The 25,203-nt window shown below is 30.9% G+C and overlaps 1 protein-coding gene across 2 annotated transcripts in view; it reads left to right on the plus strand.

Moving 5' to 3' along the window:
- Positions 1-24,929, plus strand: part of LOC118181054 (uncharacterized) — a 47,313-nt gene extending 22,384 nt beyond the window's left edge. For both annotated transcript variants that reach the window (XM_035350135.2, XM_035350136.2), the window contains exons 5-7: positions 8,469-8,558; positions 18,274-18,390; positions 23,967-24,929. In XM_035350135.2, the coding sequence (XP_035206026.2) occupies positions 8,469-8,558; positions 18,274-18,390; positions 23,967-24,022 (263 nt within the window). In that variant the 3' untranslated portion in view covers positions 24,023-24,929. The remainder of the gene's footprint in view (positions 1-8,468; positions 8,559-18,273; positions 18,391-23,966) is intronic.
- Positions 24,930-25,203: the final 274 nt, after the last annotated feature.

Consider the following 25,203-nt stretch of genomic DNA (forward strand, 5'->3'; position numbering starts at 1 on the left):
AAGTTTATTCTTTACTTTATTTTAAACTTATGTTTTAATTAATGATTTTATTAATACATGGTTGCCCATGAAAAGTAGCTTATTTTCAGTACTTGTGCCACACTTGTTGAAGAAACCCATAACCTCATGCTGTCTGTCTGCTTATTGTCCATCTATTCATTAACTTAATGTTGTCAAATAAAGCAATCTCCCATCTTTATTTTGCATTTCTGTTCCTTCTGTGCACTGTGCACATAGTGTGATAAAGATGGTGTCTATATTATCTTACAAAGGGTGTTCGCACATTTTTGTAATGATTTTGCAAAGATTTGTATATAAACAAATCTTAATTTTTTTTCGTATTTCTTCCCCCCCCCCTTTTTTTTTTCAAATATATTCGATTTCATAGGCCTTTTTTGTTTTTTGAATTATCATATTACATCTTGATTTCTAAGATAAAAGTCCTTAAAACATCAAGGTTGATTTTTATTCCACTTTTCCTTCCCATTCTTCCAGAATCCATCCAATGTTTTGGGTTTTTGCTAATAAAGAGCTAGTTTTAAAAGTTCAGATGCTCAGTAATCTATAGGAAACACATCAGAGGACTTCGGTGGGATGCTTTTAAAGGGAATAGCTTCAATTCCTGTTTGATTTACTCATTTTTTCAAAAAATAGAGCAGTAGATTTAGAGGTATGGCTTGGAGCCTTATCCTGATGAAACTTAACACAGTAAAGATTAATTTAGGAGTCAAGCAACAAAAATCAGCATTATATTTTCAAATTTTCACAGTTTGCTGATTTTTATTGTTTGACTTCTAAATTAATATTTGTTCGGCATGTTATTGTATCTTAAGAGTAAAGATTGTTTAGATAAAGAAATATAATTTCTTCTCTAAAAATGGGTTTTAAAGCATATTTCTGATACTAATCCGAATTAATTTTGACACTTTTTTCTACTTTCTTATTTTAAGTTTTTCATAACAAGGGAATCCAGTGATAACCATAAAACCTTAAGAAAAACTTTCCTTGGTTCCTCTGAACCAACATATTTTTTTCTCCTCTTTTTCAGTAGTAAATCAATCTTTTTCTATTGCAATCAGATAATCAAATAAGTATATCCAAGCCTCATAAACTGTAATTATATATTTCCATTTTCACCTGCCAAATAATTTTCATAGAGCAATCTGCACATAACTTACGCTGAGAAACATGTTTTGGCATTAGGCGATGAACATCATTTGTTGTTGTTGTTATTTGGTTTTGGTTAGTTTTAAATTAGATTTTATAATTTTATTCACAGTTCCTACATAAATATTTAAAAACTTTGCTGTAGCTCTTTGGAGCGGGCTAGATTTTCCTTTAAAACATTACTTTAGATTTACTAAGTGCTGTACGTACCTTTGTCAAGTTTGCATTTTTTGTCCTTTTCATAATCAGATGTAAACTTTGACATTTCTTTCCTTTCATATTAATTATGTTACTTATTTTACATGTGCAAATATTAAAACCATGCTTTTCACATCTTTTTTTAATAATTGAATAGTATTTCTCTTTGGACAGCGCAAAAATATAGCCTTCAATTCATTTTTCAGCAACATTTTGAAGAAAAGAATATTTTTAATACTGCAGACGATAATTAAACCTTATTCCAATTGTATGCGAGTCATGTTTGTATTTAAAAATTAATATTTAAATTCATGGAAAAAATCAAAATTGTTACAAAAAAGTGTGAACACTCTCTGTATATCCTGAAGTGGGCTACTTTTCCATGAGCCATCCTATGTAATGGTATTAATAAATTACCCCTTTCTGTAGTGTATTTTCCTTTAAAAATACCAAGAGCCTTGATTAAGGTAAATTCATGTTAATCAATAATCACCATTATTAATCATCTTTTATAAGAAGGCTGTCTGCCCAGAAAAACAGCTGTCTGCCCAGAAAACCATAATCATCTAGAATCATAGATTGTTGTCTTAAAGACAATCTGCTTCGTTTAATAACTCATATATCATCTGTTCACAAAGTTCACACAAAAAGTAAATGGTGTTGGTGTATTTAATTATGGCAAAGCACACTAGGGCTATCTGCCTAAGGGGAGGGATGCCTTTCGTGGAGGACTTTCTAAGGGAAACTGGCTCGTATACACGTTACACATGGGGAAAACCACGAAAACGCCCATGCAGCCAGCCCGTTCGCGGGATTCGAACCTCGGACCGAACTACCACTGTTCAGCGACTCTACCGCTCGGCCGCTGGTGGGCCCAAAAAGTAAATGAAAAATTTCATTATTATTCAGGTCTGTTTCTAAGGGGTCCTTGAACTGATAAGTAGTTTTGATTGGCATTTTTCACATTTATAAAATGATGCCTCTGCAACTCCATTTTGATATTTAAATGCAATAAAAAGTCCCTGGAGCCTAAATCAAGTTAATGGGAAAGATATTCGAGCACAATGGTTAAATTATAGGCTAATAATTAATGATTAGTTACTGTTATGTGCACTGATGTGTTATTCAACTGCTTTCTTTCAACAACTGTGGCTGGACATATCATACATGATCTTTTAGGTAGCTTATGATATTCAGTAGTAATCTGCATTTATAGTCTGCTTTTCTAGTATAAATTAATTGTACTAAATTTCATAAAAGTTGAAAAAATTATGTACAGTTTCAAGTTTTCTATTTGAAATGCTCTGAAACTAAAAAGATTTTTTTTACCCCTTTAATTCTCAGAGTGGCATGGCTTTTTAAATCTGCCCATGATTGATGATCTGTATTTAAACAACATTTATTAGTTAAATTTGTATGATTACTCATTTTAGGCTCAATTTTCATAAACTTCCATTTATTAAAATGATATTTACACCATTAAAGAAAAGGGAGACAGCAAAATATTTAAAACTGTAAGGATCCTAAGTTTTACTAACGTTTATTTTATTTTAAATCTTTACTATCACTTCTTATTTTCTACTTCCGGCCAGAATTAAAAGCTTTTAACTTATTTATGCAAATTTGTCTTGCTAACGCCAAGTACTTAAGTTGTGGCTTTTTGCCAAGCAAGAGAGAGGAAGGAGTTATTAGAAGCAGGCCGCTTGCCATAGTAGTTTTACTCGGTTGCTGGTTGCCTTCAAGGCCAGAGGTTTAATCCTCTTGATAATTTTAAACGTATCGTAGTTTTATCAGCTCTCTGTACTACATACGGCTTTTTGTTAATTCACGGCCAATCTTGGAGTTAGGCACTTGTTTATTAATCCAAAGTTAGTTTAGTTAGAGTTTAGTTAATATTTTTATATTCTTACGTTCAGACCACAAGTGGTTGGTCTCTGTATTCCGAAGTTCCGGAAATCATTGTAAAGATAGAAAAATAGAGTTTCGTATACCCTTCCTATGTGTATTGTCTACTTCACAATTTATTGAACATAGCTTTAGTAAGCTCCCTGTTCCGAGTCAGGACAGTTAATGTTTCCAAAGAAAGTAAGGAGGAACACAGATCCTGATAAAACTATAACCTACCAAGTGACAAAAAATCTTATGCTCGGATCATAATGCAGAGGGGCTTAAATGCAAGTTGTTTCAAAGTTCCTTAACCTAATACAGTCAAAAGTCGTTAATTCGGACACCCATAATTCGGAATGATCTATAATCCGGACCTCAAAACTAAAAACCTTCTGCGCATGCGCCGCGTTGACACGTGCGCATAGGTGTTTACGCGTGCGCGTAAGACCTTTTACGACTGCGCATATGAGTGTGCGCAAGTGCAGAATACGTTTTCGCGTGCGCGTTTTATGTATAATGGACATATAAGCTAAAATTATCTAATTATCTATTTCAGTTAATGTAGATGATTGCGTTGTTCCTTAATTTTCGAATTGGATCCGGCTTATTATTTTTTGCAGACTGTAAGAGCAATTTTATAAAAGTAAGCTTAAACTTTCGATTATATCAAATAGAATTTCCGATATATATTTGTTAATATGTAAAGGATCTAAAGCGAAAGTATGTTTTGAAATCCGAAATCTGTTTATCAATTTCACGCTGCTCGGCGGGGGGAACGCCGTAATGAATTGGAAGTTGATCTGTCAGCACTATCCTTATCTTCAGGGCAGATGCTTTTATTTTATTTGGCTTATAATTCCTTACCAAATTAGTATTTCATCTCGATGTGCTCCGTCTTTGATATGATTTAAAACAATCCTCGTCCTTATAATTCGCTTAAGCGAAGAAAGTGACAGAGGTTAGTGAAAACGAAAAAATTTCGATTGACAAATTAGTCGGTGTTCTCGACACAGCAATTATAGGACTTGAACAGCGGAACTTTGTAACTTAACAAGAAATTATGTCTGTTTAATAGAATTAAAGAGAAAGTATTATCACATGAAACGAAGCAAAACTTAAACAACTTACATTGAAAGAAATGTTTAATAAAGTAAACAAATAAATATTAAGCTTTTTCTTTTTGCAAATTTTGATACCCTTTAGATCATAATTGTTCTTTATTTCATAAATTACGGTTTCATATTTTTAATTTTAGATTTTCTGCATGCCATCTTACGAGATTTAAACTGATAATCCATAATCCGGAAAAATCGATAATCCGGAATCGCCGAAGTCCCGACGAGTCCGGATTAACGACTTTTGACTGTATAGCTATGATTTCTTTCAAAAGTTTGGTACAGAGTTACTGTTTAAAAGCTGTAAGCACAGTTTTTTTTTTTTTTTTTTACTTCCTTGTATGAAGTAAAAAGGAAGTATTGTAATCGCGAAAATTTTCAGGCATCATATTTCAACGAAATTATCCATTTTGACAGCTATCAAATGCAATTTACCGATGTTTTTGCACGACATCTGTGTGTAAGGACAGAATAAAAGACTCTTTTCCACCTAAAAAATTATAAAACTGATTTAAAATCGATTCTGAAGAGAATTTTTCATGGCGTCTGTGCGTACATATGTATCTCGCATAACTCAAAAACGAGTAGCCTCAGAATGTTAAAATTTTGTATATAGGACTGCTATAACATGCGGATGTGCACCTTGTATTTTGGTTGCAATCAGCCACACCAAACATATATAACTATATGTATATATATCCACTCTGTTACCTGGCTCAGTGATCTCAGTTTCTTTACTCATATATGTTTGTAAGTTGTGCATTTTTTGCTTTAAAAATGATTGAATTATGTTGTTGCCTTTAGTAAATATGCATGCAATATTTTCAGAGTTATCAACAATTTAAAAGTTGTTTAAGTGTAGCTAAGCCTAATTAATTTTGTGATTGTGGATGTTTGTTTACATTTAAACAAAATAGTGGATTTGTTGCCAATCTAGAGAAACTAATGTCGCAACAACAAAGATAATGCCTTTTATTATTACGGATTAAATCATGTTTAATCCATTCTAGAATTTATTCGAGGAAATAAGTGTTTAAGATTTATTTTGTAATTTTTAATATAGATATTTTGAGCTTTTATGTATTTTTGCCTTGTCAGGAAGTGAGAACTGAATTAACTGAATGTGAAATACTGAATTGTCTGTGAAAAACTGTTTCTTTTTTGTTTAATTTCTTTTATATATCATTTTAGATTTATTATAGTATTTGAGTAGAACATGTGGCAACGATTAGATAATTCTTCAAATGATATAAATTTATATGCATTCTGAGTTATAATATGAACAAAATGTAACGCTGTTGAACCCAGTGCCAGAGTGTCACTATGGTAAACAAATATAGTGAATTTTAAAGAGTGCATTTATTCTATTGTGGTTTATGTGCTATTGACGAAGTATATTTAATTCAATTCAATATGTTTAAACGAAATGCAAGAAAAATTTGTATATTTAATATTCCGTGCAAGTATGTCGTGGTGTACACATGCTGAAAAATAATTATTCTTAATTTTTACCTTGGCTGTAAAAGGCATTTGATTTTGAAAGCGCACATGCTGTTTTGTCTCGTTTTTGACATTTTCTGACAGTCATTTTTAAAAAAATCTGTATTTTTACATATGTGTCAGTTTATTTCCTAATAATTTCTTAAAATTTATTGGTTTAGTGTTAAATGTTGCATGTTAATAATTTGCATTACATTTAACAGGGTTCGTAGAGGTCCTCACAAGTGCTTATAAGTCCTTATATTTGAAAATAAAATATAAAAGCCCTTATAAGTGCTTATTTTTTTGCTTTTAGTGCCTTTTTTTTTTAACGAACGCACATTTTTCTCCGTACCAAAGCCAAAACTAAATAAACAACTTTTCTTCCTCATATGGAACATGAGGTGTATGTCGTTCTATTGGTCAAAGAATTGCGAAAGAGGTAGAAAATTCCAATGCATTCTGTATTCTTTTTCTCCCACCCAATATAACATACATTTGAATTTCTATCAAGATTTTAATAATTTACATTCTGGTTCCTCATGGTCAGTTCATATTTGCGTTTATTATGATCGGTATGCTTATATTATGAGCATATGTATGAATATTTATAATTATATATTTGCAGTAACTGCTGAAGTATAGATAAACTTCAAAAATGGGTAAGTGTGTTTTAACACAGATTTGTTTTCTGAGGAATAATATTTGCAATGACATAAAGTGAAAGTAATCGAATAGTCAAAATAACATTTTTTTTGGCCAGTGCGTTATGTACTACGAAAGTTTGTGGTTCTCCCCTTCTCCTCAAAATCTTGAATATTGAAACCGGACGAAGCAAAGGGGTGTTTTATTTTATTTAGTTATTTATTCTCCTTATACCGGTAGCTGTTAATTCCGATTGCAAAATATCACCATGCGGAAGAATTAAAGTGCACGTATTGCACAATAACGTGTGCAATATTCCGCAGAGATAAGAGTTTTACTATGCTTGCTAAGCACATTATTTTTCAGTTCCATTAGGCTATTTTTTATATGATGCACATATCCAAATGTCTAAAGCAAATTTTACCTGAAAAAAAATCTAAAGAAAAGCTACAATCTACCCCCTTCTCCTTTTAGCAGTTATGCTCGACTATCCAGAATTTTCAGATATTCGGCAATTTCTGAATATACTGGTTAGTTAAGCTTTTACTGTTAGAGGATGACTGCATGAAGCAATTTCCCGTCTTCTGATTTCAGAAAAGTTCCCCTTTTTCTTATTTTTACTTAAATTACTTTGCTTGCAATATCTGTTAAGGAAAAACTGTTATACAATGAAAATTTAGAAAATGTTCAGAATTTTGATTAAAGTTAAATTATTTAAATATTAATACGAGTGGAAAAATAAATTGTATTTATTTTTAGGTGCCAAGCAAATACATTAAATATGGCTTATTATTATTATTATTTATTTTCTCTGTTTTGAACTGAAATTTCATCAATAAATCTTGTAATATAAGTTAGTTCTACATAGTTTTTTTTTTTTTTTCTCTCATTGTAAACTAGTTCTGTAAATTGAATTGTTGTTTAAAATTTAAAAAAAAGAATGTAATTGTTTTCCATGGTTGAGTAAGGCTCATTCTCCCTTAATAAATACTGAATTTCTCATATTTTAAATTAAAAGTCTAATTTTTCTGTTAAGGTTATGCAGTTGTGTATAATATAATTAGACAGGTGCTTATTTTTTCTTAAAATGTACTTGGAAAGTGCTTATAGGTGCTTGTTTTTTTAAGTAAAATGTGGCTATGAACCCTGTTTAAAAAAATGCTGTAACAAATTGCTCTATAATACAAGTATTATTTAAAATTTTATTTACATTCTCACTCATGATAAAGTGGTTCATTTTCAGGTTGTTGTTAGGCTTAATATTTAAAGTAATCCTCATTTTTAAGTAAAAATTGAAGGAAGTAGTCTTGAAATTAACAAAATTCACTTAAAATGCTTCCTTTACATTTTGGCATCTTAATTTGCTGTCTGTACTTCTTTTTATACACTTAACTATTGCTTTAATTTGTAATAGTAAAAATATTGGTGGTATGATTAGAATAATTAGATTAGATATTTTTTCGTAAGATTATTTGCTTGTTTCATTTTGGAAATGTAAATTATACATTGCAAAAGTATGTATTATAAAAATGTAAGTTCTATAAAAATATATATGAAAGCTTAATAATATTTTTCTTCTAAATTTGTTTAAAAATTTTTAGGAAAAAGTATTGAAAGAAAACAGCAAAACCTCCTTAAATGGTTCTAGAGGATTTAGGTCTTTGGTTGAGGTGATTGCACCTCAATCTTTTGGAATTGTCTTAAGGAAGGTGATGTTAACATATATCCTTATTTGTGTCCCATAAAATACTGGTCACTTTCAGAAATGGTCATAGTAAGAGGTTTCACTGTCAAAATGCAGTTTCTTCAATTTTTATCATTTGTTTGCATACTGAATTTGAGGAAAAAAATTATTTTATTAAGATTGCTTTTAAATTTCAGTTACTCTTTTTCTAGAGCATTATTATTCTTTTATTTTAAGTATTTTTTAGACTTTATTGTATTATAATTATGCATTTCCTTTTTTTAATTCCTCAGGTGATTCTTCTAAACTTTATGATTCCATTCACAAAGAAATTTTTAGTTTGCCAGAGGATTATTTACTTTATCCAGCTCATGATTATAAAGGTAAGTTTTCTTTCTTTTTTAAAATTTTTCAAGAATTATTGTTTTTCAATTTATACTTTTTGTTCTCTGAATAAAAATCATGGCTAAAGTAACTGGTCAACAGGAGTTGCTTATATCCTGTGTTGTAAAAGTGCATTGTTCATCTGCATAACAGTATTAATTCTTTAAAAAATCATTATCTCTGTATGCCTTTATAACATTCTGTAACAACTATTATTTTATATTATACATAGTCTGAAGGTTTCTGATGTTCTGTGTTATTTCAAGTACTGTATAAGTAAAATCAAAACGTCATTCAAAAACATGCTGTATCTGAGTGTTATGTGTATTTTAAAGCTATTTGTAATTAAAGCTGCTTGGTAGCTCTTATGTGTTTACCTGTATTTCTTTATAATATTCTGCAATATGTGTTAAGTATGAGTATACTGAAGGCTTCTGATTTTGTATGATATATTATTTGCAAAATCTGGAACTATTCCATGCTATTTCAGGTACTGCGTACTAAAACTCAGAACATATCATTAAAGAACATGCTCTACCTGGGTTTTATGTGTATTTTAATGATGTTTGTTAATTGAAGTTCTTGGGTAGATTTTAAGGGGGGAGGGAATTCTATTAATTTTGTTTTGACTCATCAATTCTTTATTCATCATTAAATGTTTTAGCCAGTTATTTTAATTTTGGTGACAAAGCAATCATAAGTTATAATACAATATGGCTTATTTGAATTCTTTTCCCCCCACATTCGGCAATACTTATTATAGTTCCCTCTCCACTCCATCTTGTTAGTTGCTGTGTTGCTGCTACAAATAATTCAGTTTATGCTGTAGTATTGAAATTAAGCTTAATGAATGCTTGTTGAGTAGTTTGAAAATGGTTTGTGTGAGTAGTTTAAAAATGGAACATTTTTATTTCTTGAATTTTCCCTCTTATCCCCTTCCCCCCCATAGAAAGTACAGTGCCTGCCAATTATTAAATTCACTGGTTAATAAACTCAACTACTTAGTTAAAATTTTCAGGAACCAAAAAGAGTGTATACTTGTCAGTAGAAAAACTGTCATTTATTAAACTCATCTCTGCCACTTATAAAACTCGAACTGGCGAAAGTATGTTTATTAAGATCCAAAATAAACTATTTGTGGTTGATAAAAGCTGTCTGTAGTTCATTCATTTAGCTTTCAGTTATTTAGTGCCCCAATAAAATGGGTTTAGCAGAAGTTTCGGCCAGTGAAATTAGAAAAAGGGGCCCCTAGGATGTTGGGTACACTTCCATAGGTCCTGTCAGCCATTGTTTGTAAATCTCTTTGTCCGAACAAAAGCTGAGAGTGGCAGAATACTTTTACCTTATGATTAACAAAAGCAGTCCTCTAAAGGCATTGGAAACAAGTTCTTTGGTTATAAATGAATGTTTCCCAAAATTAAAACATAGGTAATGCTTAAGTGAAAACTGGTTCCTTTGTCGAACACCAGCTGATAGGGAATAAACATTAAATTTGTAGGGCGTTCTCAGAAAACATGCGATGCTTTCTTGCATTATCATATATTATCAGTCTTTGATTGAAAAACAGGAGTGGTCATTGTAGGATGACAAAAGAAAAAAGAAAAGAAAGCATTGATTACACCTATAATAACCATGAAGTGACAGGTCAACTTGACAAAGATGCTATCTTCCTGCTGGCAAGAAATGGAAATTTTGGATTTAATAAATTACTGGAAGAAACATTTTTCATATGCTGTGTACGTGACTTGTAACATGTCAAAAATACCTAAGTGATATGATTTAAGCCTGAAAAAAGAGGATAAATTACTGAAACATTATGATATGTTTGGTAAATGCAGCCAAAAAGAAGCAGCTTTTAAAATGAGGATTTTGCAACCAGCATTGTGTAATTTACTTTAAAAAAAAATAAAATTGATAAAGAGCTAGTAAAAATGCAAATGTCTCAACGAAGCACAAAAAGCATTAAAAATCGAGAGACACTGAAACTGCTTTCTAAATTTTTTTCATTCTATAAGACTAAAAATTGTACCAGTTTCTAGAGTTCTTTTGACCACAAAAGCTGTGACATTGACTGAACTGTTAGCAGAAAATTCTGTGCCAACTGATGGATGGCTCACAAAATGGAAAGAGAAAAATAAAATTAATTATCAGAAACTAGTGGTGAGAAACAAGGTGCAGATAATCATTCGGCTGAGAAATAGATAAGACATTTTACCTGGGCTTCTAAAAGAATACAAGCCACATGAAATTTATAACACAGATGAAACTGGTCTGTGTTACAGAGCATTACCGGAGCACATGTTAATGTTTAAATGCGAAACAGCAGCTGCTTTTAAGAAATTAAATGAATGAGATACAACAATTAAAAAGACATCAATCGTTATTGAAAAGAATAAAAAGGTGTCAAGAATTTAACTTACTATAATAGCAAGACCTCATGGATGACTAGTAGTATTTTAACTTATTTCCTTTAGAAAAGGAACAAAGAAGTGAAAATTAAAAAAAAAAAAAAAAAAAAACTTTTTTGTTAGATGACTGTGCTGCAACTTTTTTTGATATGATTCTAAAAAAACATTAAATTAATGTCTTCCTTCAAATATGACTTATGTCATTCAATCATTAGATCAAGCTATTATCAAAGCTTTCAAATGGAATTACAGAAAAGGTGTCATTCGAAAAAAGATAAACTGAATTGAAGCTTGTGAAAATGTAAGCACTTCGAAGGTGGTAACTAAGTTGATAGCCTTGCTACAGGTTATGCATATTATTATAGTCGGTGCACTGGAAGCAATCTCCCAAAACACGGTTAGAAAGTACTTTAGAAAATATAGTTTTTAATTAGAAGAAGCCACAGAGAAATTGCAAACTATTTCTAATATTTTGGACATCAGTGAGGGAAATTATGAAGATTCGTTTTTAGATGCAGTCAATGATAATATTGAGATAGCATGTGAAAACACTGCAGAAACTGAAACTGACAGTGAATTGATACGGAAGAAAATGACTCGTGCCAACATCAGCTGAATTGTAAAAGGCAACAAAGGATCCAAGAACTTTTGAAGAGATCAGAAAAGCTTTTACAACAGTTTACAAACTTGAAAATGCAGTTAAAAGACTGTTTATTAACACTGTGCAATAAACAGAGCAGTTTTTTGTAAAAGTTCAAAATTTCATCAGGTACATAATTATAATTTTTTTTTATAAAAAATTAATAAAAATTAAATTTCCAAGTTCTGTGGATAGTTTAATTTTAGCATATATTAACTTAATAATTTAGGTATTAATTATTAGATTAATTGTTAGATCTTCAATTGCATTACAGCCTATTGCAGGCCAAGTCCGTCTCAATAAGTTTCCTCCAATGGATCTAATTGGTCGCTATGGTCCACCAGTGATTAACTTTTAGTCTTGAGATGGGCTGCACACAGTCTATCCATCTTGTGCGAGAACATTCTCTTTTCTTGGTACCTTTTACACTTACAAAGGTCACCTTTAAAACAGGACGGTTATTCTACGCTACGAGAGTTGACAGCAAGTTGTGGGCCGCCAGATGTCGCTGCTAGTAAAAAACAGGTCTGCCCGACATCCTATATTCTCTGAGTATGGAAGTTGTTGAAAGCGCGTGAAAAAATGTTGCCGCGTCGTCAATCGGGGTTGTGCAGTTGACATACTAAGTAGACAATGAGATATTTGATTTTTTCATATTTAAACGAAGAATATGGTCGTAGATCTCTGAATCGGTGGCAAATTTATAGAAAATATATTGATGCTTTTGCTCTGCCAAAAGATGTTTTCATTGCATATTTCAGATTGCCAAAATTTATAGTTATTTTAATTTGGGATGAACTGAGAGAGTATTTGGAGCCACATTCAGAAAACAAGAACGCAATTTCTACTGAAAGAAAGGTTATACTATTCCTGAAATTATAGATATAAATTGTAATTGTACGCTTTAAAAATGTAGAAGATAATAAGTTTATCAACCACATAAACCTTCTTCTTTTAATACAAATATAGACATCCGATAAGCTTCTACTCGATTTATGTACAGCAAGAATCACGTTTACTTTAAAATCTAACAGTTGAATACCTTACGAATAATACTGTGAACACAAAAATGTTGTTCATTATTACGCAAAATTCACACTACTGTAAAATAAAAATAAAAAATAATAATTATAATTATTATTATTATAAAGCTAAAAAATAGATTTATAATATTTTTTTCAGTACTGTACTACAACTAGTGTGATACTTTTAAAAATAAGTTTTAGCCTAGAGGGGCTATTAATTTAGTTTTGCCATTTTGTGGCGTTTCACTTTTCAAATCGTTGCCACCAAGTATTATCGCACTCTATATTATTTAAAGAAATTAAATGAGAAATCTGCAGAATGTATGAATGTTTCTCGCACTGTGATAAAACAACGGTACCTAGAGCCATGAAATTCTGAATAACGTTATCCTCCATCCTAATATCTGGAGGCCCAAATTTGGAACTGAGAATTTGTATTATTATCCATTTCATATATCATATTTTGTAAAGCATTTATGAGTTTTTGATTAAGAAACCCAACAATTTCAAAGCGAGCAATGGCAACATTGTACGGAAAAAACATTTTCATCTCTAGCGCGCAAGACTATTTATCGGAAATTCTAAAGATATGCTATTTTTAAATTATATGATATTGCTGTTGAATTGAATTTTATGGTTTAAGTGCGAAAAACATGATATTTAATAAATAAAGGTAACACGCAAAACTTTCAAAAAATAGCCCTTTGGGAGTAATATAAAATCTGAAGGCTTTCAGATTATTATTATTATTATTATTATTTTTTTTTTTTTTGGTATGCATGTGTGTGTGTGTGTGTAATTTTAATACGTTTTAAAACTGGTTTCTAAGTGAGGACTTTCTAAGGGAAACTGGCTCGTATACACGTTACACATGGGGAAAGCCACGAAAACGCCGGCCAGCTCGTTCGCGGGATTCGAATCTCGGACCAAACTACCTGCGTTCAGCGACTCTACCGCTCGGCGGCTGGTGGGCTTTTGTTAGCAGAATTATACTGTATTATTATTGTATTATGCTATAAGACTGAGGGTTTGTTCATGGAATAGTACTTTTGTAACCTATTATAGTATTAAAAAATCATTGTTTCTTTGCAAACTTAAAAATAAATAAATAAATAAAAAATTCTGTTCATAGCATTGTCATTTTTATATTGTAAAAGAGATATTGATTATTATTGGTTTTCTATTTAAAATGTGTCGAACCGCTGGTTTGATAAGGACTTCAACTGCAGAAGACCTACACTGATTATTTTTACTTTAATACTTCCATTGTGAAAATATTACTATCTTTTAATTATTTTCACAGAACAAAATCTTTTGAGAAGGAAGAATATTTAAACTGAGCAGTTCTAATACGTATACAAAATTAAAATAATAGCAATGTAATATTGAAAAAAAGGTATTAGTAATTGTGTGACAAAAATTGCAAAACGAATTAATTACACATACAGGATAGATTAGTTTAATTTTGGTTATATATTTTATATTGAAAAAATATTTTCTTTCATGTTAATTATAGAATGAATTATTTAAAATAAAGCATTTTGATACGTGTGTGATAATTGAATGCAGCAGCAATCGAGCATACTGTGATAGCGAATGAATTTTATTTCTTTTCCTGAAAGAAATAATTTTCATAGAAAAAGAAAATAAAAAAGGGAAGAAATATTAAGAAAGAAATATTTTCTTTCTAATTTCTTATTTAAAGAAATATTTTTCGAATAGTAACTGTAAAATAAATTGCGAGAAAACAGTTTTAATGTAAACATGGGGGAAAAAAATAGTTTCGTATTAGATTGTAATGCAAATTAATCATATCATAAATTTAAATAATTAAAATTGTTTATTTCTAAAAGGATTTGAAGTAAGCTTAATTCATTTACTCTTATCTATTTACCATTGCTTTCGTGGTATCCCATATCACTCTTTATTTCTTAGCTCTAAATTCCCGCATTAACTTTCCCATTAAAAAACGAGATTTTCTTTCACATAACACAGCAGCATATTCTACTGCGTGTTGGTCATAATGCTGTTTTGTGCAATTTTTTTTCTAACTACAAATGCAGCGTGTGAGTTAGTGAAATAATGGGAGAATATTCCTAGAACTTCAGCCAGCACGCGCTATAAATTTCGTCACTCGTCTGTACTGCGATTGGTCTGAAGCTCCGTGAAGTCTTGTCCCCTTTCAGTAAAGTTAAATGGACCCACCCGCCCTCCAACTGAGGACCACAGAATGGCTTTCTCCGATAAGTTGTGATGGCTGTCCATACTGTTTTTTTTTTTTAGTCAATATTGTTTGCTCAAGTTGTACACAAATCCAGTGATCATAGAATAGGCGTCCAGGGTTGAAGTTGTCACATCTAAAAATGTGTCCAAGCCACTTGATACAATAAGATATGATGACTCGGACAATATTAGGTTGTTTGTGCCTTCTATATATTTCATGGTTAAACAAAATTCTCCATCTATTATTTTCTCAAACTGAGCCACCTTATCAGTTTTTATTAATGGTCAGCATTCACTACCATACAATATGATAGGTGTAATAAGAGTTGAATAAAGATTTTTTTTTGTCTTGAAGTTTAATAATTTAGACACTAACAAATTCAACCACGATAACATCTGTTTGCTCTAAAATAATCTGATGTCAATTTCAAGTTTAATATTATCATCAAAGATGATAGTACTGAGATATATAAATTGAGAAAGGCCTTCGAAAGTGTAAGAATTTATTTGTAGTGAAAGGGGATTATGCACTCTTCTAGTTACTGCCATAAATTTTGTTTTACACTCATTAATGGTTAATTCAATGTCTCTGTCTGCAGACTGTAGAGAAATAAGTCTTTACAACTACCTGTTTACTTCTGCCAATAATGTCATTGTCATCAACATATATTAGTAACTGCATAGATCTCTGAAATATGATGCCTCCAGTTATAATTCCAGCATCTCTAATAGCCTTTTCAAAAGCCATATTAAAAAAAATGCTAGGGCATTACCTTGTCTCAACCTCCTTTCAATGTAGAATAATACCTCTGATAGATCAGACATGATTTTGATTCTGCAGTTTACTGTCTTTAGTCATTCTAGATAGATCAATCAATTTTCTAGGAATTCCAAATTCCAGCCTAGCTTCAAACATCTTTTCACAGTATATGCTATCATAAGCAGCTTTGAAATCTATAAAAAGATGAATGCTATCAATATTACGTTCAATTGTTTTTTTCCCTCCAAAATTTGTCTAACAGAATGAGTTTGATGAATAGTAGTGATGATTTCCCAGGTTGGAATCCACACTGGTAGCTAGCTACCAGTAACTGTAGATTTATATGGTAGTAACCTATTGTATTACATATGGATGAAGATTTTAAATGATACATTTAAGAGGGTGATGCCTCGATAGTTGTTACATTCCAATATATATCCTTTTTAAAAAATGGGACATATGAAGACCTCTTCAATTCAGTGGGAATCTGCTCCATAGTCCAAACATTACATATAACCGTACAAAAAGCATCAATCAGTTCGGGTAGGTCAATATTAACAAGTTCTGCCTTAATACCATCTGGTCCTGCAGTGCTGTTGTTATTTAGATTCTCAATAGCTTTCCTCACTTTACATAAGGATGGTACATAAGGTTTCAGAGTTTGATCATTTTTAGCAGCATTCAGGTTGATATTTAGATCAGCCTCCTCACTTGGAAGATTACTTCAGAACTCTCTTCATCCTTTCAGCACTTCAACTTGATCACTTGTAAGGTCACCGTCACTTTTTCTATAAGTTATAGTCCTCTGGGCAAAGTGAAGCAAAAGGCAAAGCGAAATAGAGCACTGATTTTCTGGTAAAATTTTCTCAACACCTTTTGTGTTTTTAATTTTTCTATCTTACTAAACTGTTCCTTCAAATATGCTTTCTTTTACATTCGAAATAGTCTTTTTTCTTTTCTTCTGAACTCTTTATAACTTTCCTGTATTCCTCCATGTAGTGTTTTTGAATCATAAGCTTTTTTCCTCCTTCTCAGTAATTTTTGCACAATCACAATCTTACTCTCCGTGTCATTTATTCCCTTTCAGTTCTGGTATGACTTCCCTTGCAGTATTCTTAATTATTTTTTCAATCCGTTTCCAGGAGAAGTCACCATTCTCTAAATCCTTGCATTCCGGTAGCCTTTCGCTTAATTTATTTCTATAACTTTTCATCATCACAAGTTTGTGCAATGATTCAATGTCCAAACTTCCATCCCTTTGTTGCCCATTCCAAAAGATCTTACTTATCCTTCCTCTCAGTCTAGAAATCATGAGAAAGTAATCAGAGTCAGCTTTGGCTCCACCATAACTGCTGACATCCAAAAGGCATTTTCGGTGTCTTAGATCCACCAGGAAATGAACAATCTGATTTATTATTTTTCCATCTGGGGACGGCCATGTGACTTTATGTGTATTTCTATGTCTGAAGGAGGTACCTGCTATAACAAGTTCATTTGCATTTGCAAAATTACTAGTTAAACCATTATCACTACTTTCCTCATGTAAACTGTGATTACCCACAGAGTTCCCTACTAATCTCACGCCATTCTTTGCATTACAGTCAACAATAATTAGTTTTATATCATCTCGGTGGAATTTATCATAGGAGTCTTCAGGTTTTTCATAAAACTAATCATTAATAGTAGTGCATTTGTCCTCAGTATGTGCATGTATGCTGATAATACTAATATTTTGAGGACAAGCTCGAAGCCACACTGTACAAATCCTTTCATTTATAGGTTTAAAGTCTATAATTCTGTCTCTTATTTTCCTAGCAACTACAAATCTTATCCCAAAGCAGTACTGCTTATTCTGACAGCTATATAAGAAACTGCATCTTATTTTATTCAAAATTCCTTGGTCAAGCCATCTGATCTCTTTAATGGCCAAAATGTTTTATTTATAATTCTGGAAAATATCAACTAGATTTTTAAGTGCTCCACTTTTATAGTCTTTCCATGTTGTCCTAATGGTGTTCGTTGATGATTTAGCTCTTAAGATTTTTCAATTGGTATTTTTTTACAGGTTGGGGTAGTTAACACAACCCCCAACCTGGAAGACCAGTCCCTTGATATAATCCCCAGGGTGCCTAGTTATACCCCCAGACTCTGGGTACCCATTTTAGTCACCTCTTACGACATGCATGAGCTACATTGGGACTATTCTTTTACACCAGGTCACCACATGGGTGGACTGTTAGTTAATCTTACTAAATAAGTTCAAAGGTGATACCGTATTTACAGTATTGAAATCGCCATTTAATAAATTCAAATATACTTGGAATGGAAGTGATTTTAATTAGCAGCGAGTACTGCATAAGTATATTTCTCTTTTTAAATGAATTCTTTATTATTATTTGCCTTTTAAATATCTGAAAGTCTCATAGAAATGTTTAGTGTTTCTTTAAAAGATGAATTTTTCTCACCACTATCATCTCTGATATTGGGAAGTTTATTTATTTATTTATTTATTTACATCACTTAAATTTAGCAAAGTATTTCATTGAACAGATAATGATTTTGGTTCTACAGATGCCACTATATATTTATTTTTGAGTTGATATTTATTGGTATACGGAATATTACAGTATAATAATAATGTATTTTTATGTGTTACAGGAAATACTGTTACATCAGTTTGGGAGGAAAAGAGGTATAATGCACGTCTAACCAAAAGCAAGGAGGAGTTCATAGAAATAATGAAAAACTTAAACCTTGCATGTCCAAAAATGATTGGTATGTTTCTATATTAATATAAATTTTTTTCCCTAAGTTATCCGAGAATGAATGGTGAGATTTTATGAAGTCTTTGAGAAGTGTGTATTATGTGAAATAGATTGAGACTGCTTTTTTTTTTTTTTTTTTTTTTTTAATTCAGTCACCTAAAAAGCTTCTATTCATGTGTTTTTATTGTGTATATAAGATACCCACGGTGTTAATTGCTTACAAATTGAAATTGTTTGTAATCTTCAAAATCCTATTTCAACTTTATATGACGTCGTGTAAAAGATCGAGACTACTCACAATAAAATTCAACTGTCGAATTCAAGCAAACTACCTACACTTACCTACACTTTTAGAGATTTGACAATGAACTGATTTTCTTTAAAATATCCTCCTTTTGGCATAAGTCGTGTCATATATAAATGGTTGAGTAAATTGCCACAATTTTCAAATCAGGGCTTTGAAATTCTATTTATGACATTTAAATACATTCAAGAATCTCTGTAAGTCAGTTTTTTGTACGACCAAATGAGTAGCAGTATTTGTGATTCTTTTGTCTTTGCTGGCATTAATATCATAATCAGCATATACTTGGATATGATAGATTCTTTGTAGCATGTTCAAGTGTACAGTGACATTCCAGATCGAGCAAATTGAAATTGAAGATTTGAGTTGCAGATTTTTCAACAACATTGAGTGCTGTCCTACTTTGCTAAGCATGTTGACTCAGGTTCAGTCATCAGTTTCCAAAATGGCAGAGTGATAGAAATGGGCCTGTTCCATGAACCACGGCAAGTCCTGATCTCACAGATAAGGAAATCAACAGCTGTGACTTTTCCAAAAATGACATTTACAGCAAGAAAATGCATACTTTTGATTACCTCAATGACCAAATCCCAAGAGCAATTATAAGTCAATACACTAAATATTCTTTCTATATGTCCAAAACTGAATGTTACCATGATATTCATTGTGCTGTTAATGATGAACATATTAGAACTTCCTAATTTTGCTTGTGATCTTTTTTAGCCTGAATTAAATGAAAGGGTTTTATATCCATATAATACATACTTCATTTGGACCTCATAAATCACGCCATTCATTTTTTGAGAACCTATATTCTTCCAGTGTGAAAGAAATAACTTTCAAACTGGAAAAATATAGGAAATATATGGACTGGATATCACACTGGAATAATATAATAATAATAGCATGCATTTTCTGATGTATGCAAACTGTATTAAAAAAAAAGGTCATCTTCTTTTAATCATAAAGTGTTAAGAGGATTGTCTTGCTATCATTATAATATAGTTATAAACATTCTCCCATTAAAATGAATAATTTCCCTCCTCTTATTTGTTAGACAACTGCTGAGATTCTTAAAAGTTCCATTCTTATTTTATTTTATGACCTGCTGATAAAATTTAGTGTTCATTCCTTTAAAACTTTATACCAATTTTTAATATATTTCAATCCTCTTTGGCATGCTCTATCATACAATGATGAAATTAAGAGATATTTAAAATTTTGTATGAGTATGCAAAAGAGGAAAAATTAATACTTTCATTGTTGTCAATTCATTAATTTTTATTTTTAGTTTGATAAAATTATCCAGAAAAGCCCCCTAAAGGATTCTATATTAGGGCATATCATATACTATATGGCACTTGAAGCATCATTTATTAATTACATAATGCTACAAGTATTCATAAAAAATATCATTTGGCTGTATTAAAAAAGCTACAAGCAGTTTCGGAATATATTTGAAATACTTATAATTAATTTAAATGTGCAGTACAAAGTTCGAGATCTGGGACTTTAATTGATTCTTAATTTCAGAAATATCTGGATTTTAGATCACAAGTTTAAATCTAGTAAGATGACATGAAAACTGAAAATATTGGAACTTCACTTATTATTTAGGTCAGATATTAAAATACTAACACTCCCATAACCCCTCAGGGGCCAAATTGTGATCAGCTCTAACAGTGTATTGTCACTGGTCAATGTGAGATTCTCTAATCACCAAGTGTTTGAAAATGTCATGTGGGAATCTCATTTAATCGGGACAAAACTCACATTTACAGACACCACCTTCCTCTTTTGGGGTATTATATTCTCTGTAGACTCTGTAGGAGAGATTTCTTAATAATATTATTATCAAATGTTTTAGGGGGACTGGTGATCCAGATATTAGATCATTCCAGATATTGGTCATCTGGATTTCAGACTTTGTACTGTATAGTGTTATTATAATTAATTGTTATTATAATTAACAAAAACTTCTTCTGTTAATTACTGAATACTGCAAAATTGATAATACTGCAAATCTATTAAATAAGTAAAAAGGTTCAATGTAAAAATTCTCACAAGTAAGTAAATAATTAAAAAATTAAGAAATTTCTCCTGATTGCAGTTTTGTTGCAACTAATTCAAATTTTACTAAAACAATGCTTTTAGTTGTTGGAAGTAAAAGTTATGGTGCATGCCTCACATGGAAGTAGTGGTCACAAGAATATAGGTGATGCTAGAAATTGGTTTTCCCAAATGTTTCACAGGAATGGTGTGGAAGCTAAATTACTGATTCATTTCTTATGCATGGAAATTTTGAAAGTTTCTAAGAAGCTTAAATTGTGGGATGAGTCAGTATAAACAGTTTTGACTTCCAAAAAATAGAAAACCTTGATGTAGTTAGAAATCCCTTGTTATAGTATATAGTTAGATTTGGAGCTTACCCTTTCAATCAAATGCTATTGAAAACCTTTTCACTTCCTCTTTTGATATACAGTCAAAAGTCGTTAATTTGGACGCCCATAATCCGGAATGATCTATAATCCGGACCTCAAAGCTACAAACTTTCATGCGCGTAAGACCTTTACCACGGCGAATTTGCGTGTGCGCGTGCGCAAAATACGTTTACGAAAGCGCGTTTAATGTATAACGGACGGAATAAGCTAAGCTAAAATTATCTAATTATCTATTTCAGTTAATATTGCAGATTGCGTTGTTCCTTAATCTTCGAATTGGATCCAAATTATTATTTTTTGCAGACTGTTAGAGCAATTTTATAAAAGTAAGCTTGAACTTTCGATTATGTCAAATAGAATTTCCGATATATATTTACTAATATGTAAAGGATATACAAAGCGAAAGTATCTTTCGGAGTCCATTAAACAAAAAGTGGAATTGCTGCAAAAAATGGATAAAGCCATATCCTTTGTTTATCTTAACTTTAACGTTTGTTTATCTAAACTTTGTTTATCTTTAACGCCGCGCGGCGTGCAATGAATTGGAAGTTGATCCGTCAGCACTATCCTTATCTTAAGGGCAGATGTTTTTATTTTATTTGGCTTATAATTGCTTACTCAATGTAGTATTTCATCTCGATGTACTCCGTCTTTGATATGATTTAAATCAAATTCCTCGTCATTATAATTCGCTTCCGATAGCGAAGAAAGTGACAGAGGTTATTGAAAACAAAAAATTTCGATTGACAAATTAGTCGGTATTCTCGACACAGCAATTATACGACTTGAACAGCGGAACTTTGTAACTGAACAAGAAATTATGTCTGTTTATAGAATTAAAGAGAATGTATTATCACATAAAAAACGAAGCAACTTAAACAACTTACATTGAAAGAAATGTTTAATAAAGTAAACAAATAAATATTAAGCTTTTTTTTTGTAAATTTTGATACCCTTTAGATCATAATTGTTCTTTATTTCGTAAATTACGGTTTCATATTTTTAATTTTATAATTTCTGCATGCCATTTCACCAGATTTAAACTGATGATCTATAATCCGGAAAAATCGATAATTCGGAATCGCCGAAGTCCCGACGAGTCCGGATTAACGACTTTTGACTGTACCAGATACATTCTTTTATCCTGACTTTTAAAAGTTTAGGGGTTGTTGCTGCATATGCTGAGTGAGATTCTCAAAGATTTTTATAAATGCTCCTTCAGCGAAGATGTAATATGTTTTACAAATAAGAACTTGATTTTATTGATAGCTGTAAAGGAAACCATACTGTTGTGAACTCCAGCTTTGACTTTCAGTGTTACATGAGACAATGTTGAAATCTTATAATGTGAAACAACTCTTGCTATATGATGCTGTTAGCGTTTATGTCAAATTGTTTATGGTTACATTGCTGTCCTAAGCTCAGAAGTTTGTTGGAATGATTGCATTCGTTACATATTCCTGCAGTAGTCAATATGTGAAAATCAAAACTTCACCTGCTTTTAAATGCTGTTATTAATCTCATGAATGATTTCTTAAATCATACAAATTTGATATTTCTTTGGGTAGAAACAGCATTAAAATCTTTTTATAAATAATTGCCACTTTGTATAGGCAGTTTAATTGTTCTTATCTAACTTTGTTATTTATAAGAGGAAATGTTGTGTAAGCAGTATGAAAGGCCTTCTGAATATTTGCTTTAAAACCTGAGAATGTACTGTTGTGAATTATGTTAATAATTTTGGTTATTTTTATGTAATTTGGTTTTTGTGTATTATCGTATTTTTTTACCTATTTATTTTGTATTGTAATTACTGTAATTTTATGCTTATTTATCATAATTTTATTTAATTATAAATGTGCTACCACTTGGTATTTATATGTTAGATCTTTTAATTCTATGCGACACTGGAATATAACTCGAGTAGAACCAAAATGTGGGTAGCAACCCTCTTACAGAGACTTGGCAATTTTTGATGATTCCTTGCCAACATGGTGACATTGTGAAAATTTCTGGAAATTCTTTCTCACAACCTTCCTTAGGTGCAATTTTTTCTACTAGCTTCCAGAAATTCTCATTCCCTTCCTCTCGAGTGGCTGTCACTCAGTCATTTTAATTGTCGGTTAAGAGTATTTCATTGTTTTACTTGAGAATATCTTGCTTGTTGATTACTGCTTTAGATTTTTTGCTCTGTGAGTATTATCTTATATTCTTTGCATATTCTATTCTTTTATAGAAAATTGAACTTAGTTTCTTTTTCCTCCTTAGGGTATTGGTAATTTTATACTGTATGGGATGTTAATTATTTCAATAAAATTTCAATTTCTTGTTTATCTGGCATAGCTGTTGAAGAAATCTGTTTGAACCCATTACATACATCAGTATATATCAGTGTTTCTCAATCTATTTTGCCCTGTGCATGCCTTTCACCATTGCTAGAAGACCATTCCCCCTTCTTTCCCAAACTCAAAAAATACGTATACATATTTATTTGTGTATTTTATAAATTAAGCTACTAAAAGTGTAGAAAATGTTGATAACTAATAATACTTGAATAAAACTAATTTGCTAGATAATCTAAAACTAAATACATAACATCTAAGTCAAAGGCTGCCCACATTCTCTTCCTGATACTATGAAATTCCCCCTAGTTAAGAACTACTGATGTATATATATATATATATATTCAAAATTCAAACACCATACTATTAAAATAATTTTTGTGTTTTCATTTATTCATTCCTCAAATTATGATTACCAAACTGATGGTTGCATCCAGAATTCTGCTACTTTAGTTTATTCTAATATTTTTTTTTTTTTTTTTTTTTTTTTCTTATTTAGATAAAGCTGTGCCTGCCAATATGGTCTGTGGCTATATCCATGAAATCATTGGATGAAAAATTCCATTTTTACAACCTACATCTCTCCTTTCCAAATTCGGCTTAAAATTGCATATACTTGTATTAAATATTAAATCTTGGCCTATAGCATAGCTGCAACTCTCTCCATTTTTCTTCACATTTCTCGGTCTCTCTGTAGATCACTGAATCTTCTGATTTTTTAATTTTTAGCATTTGCTAAAGAAAACCTTTCTCTGCAATGAATGAACTATATTGAATTAATGGAACTTCAGTTGTAAAAATTTTATTCCCTCATTTTTTATGATTTTTAGTGTCATTTTTCTCCTTAAATTTCGTGTGATCTGAAATGTTTTAATCTTCTGTAGATATAAGTGTAGAAATTTTTATAAAGATTTAACCAATATTTGATCACTTGGTATTTGTATTTATTTTTTTCATCATCAATAAATAGTACCTTACAAAGTTTTTATACATAATATAGTGCAATAGTATGTGCATTAGTTATTAATTTCATTTTCTTAATATATAAATGTATTTTGATAAATAAAATCTTTCCTTCTGAATGTAGGACTTTTCAGTATAAAAGATAATAAAATTACAAAACAAAGTTAGCCAAAGAGCATAAAATTTAGAATATCTAATAAAATATTAATATATTTAACATCAGAATCACTTTTTAAATAATTCAGTAACACGAATCTCGCATTACAAAGTAAATTTAAGTCAGATTGAATTTCTTTTTAAATCGCATTGCCTCATAGTGTTAAAAATCTCTTGGAAACTCCTGGTTTTCATGTGAAAAGTTTCCTTTTTTCCCTAATTCAAATTGGCAGCTATGTTATAGTCATATTCAAGTGTCTAGTTGTGCAATATATTCCAGTGATACAAAGCAATTTTTGATAAACTGTTTAGTATTTTGAATAAAAATATTTATATGTTGTTATATTTGATAATTTCTATATATACTTAGCACAGTGCACAATTCAGTCAACATTCAGTTTGTTAGTAGTAGGAGTATTGACTACTTACTATATTTATTGGTTCAAAATCAAATGAATTTTAGAGAAAATCAAATAAGCTTTTAATAGATTTACGGATTAAGATTTAGTTAACGTAATTGGTTTTAAGTCAGTTAAGGGATGAATTTTATATATTTATGTCTGTGACATCTCTATAAAGTGATGAGTACACAGGGTGACAATTATTGAACTGTATGA

This window comes from Stegodyphus dumicola, chromosome 1 (assembly GCF_044657685.1).
Source record: "Stegodyphus dumicola isolate Sdum_Otavi_A_Nest chromosome 1, ASM4465768v1".
Lineage (NCBI taxonomy): Eukaryota > Metazoa > Arthropoda > Arachnida > Araneae > Eresidae > Stegodyphus > Stegodyphus dumicola.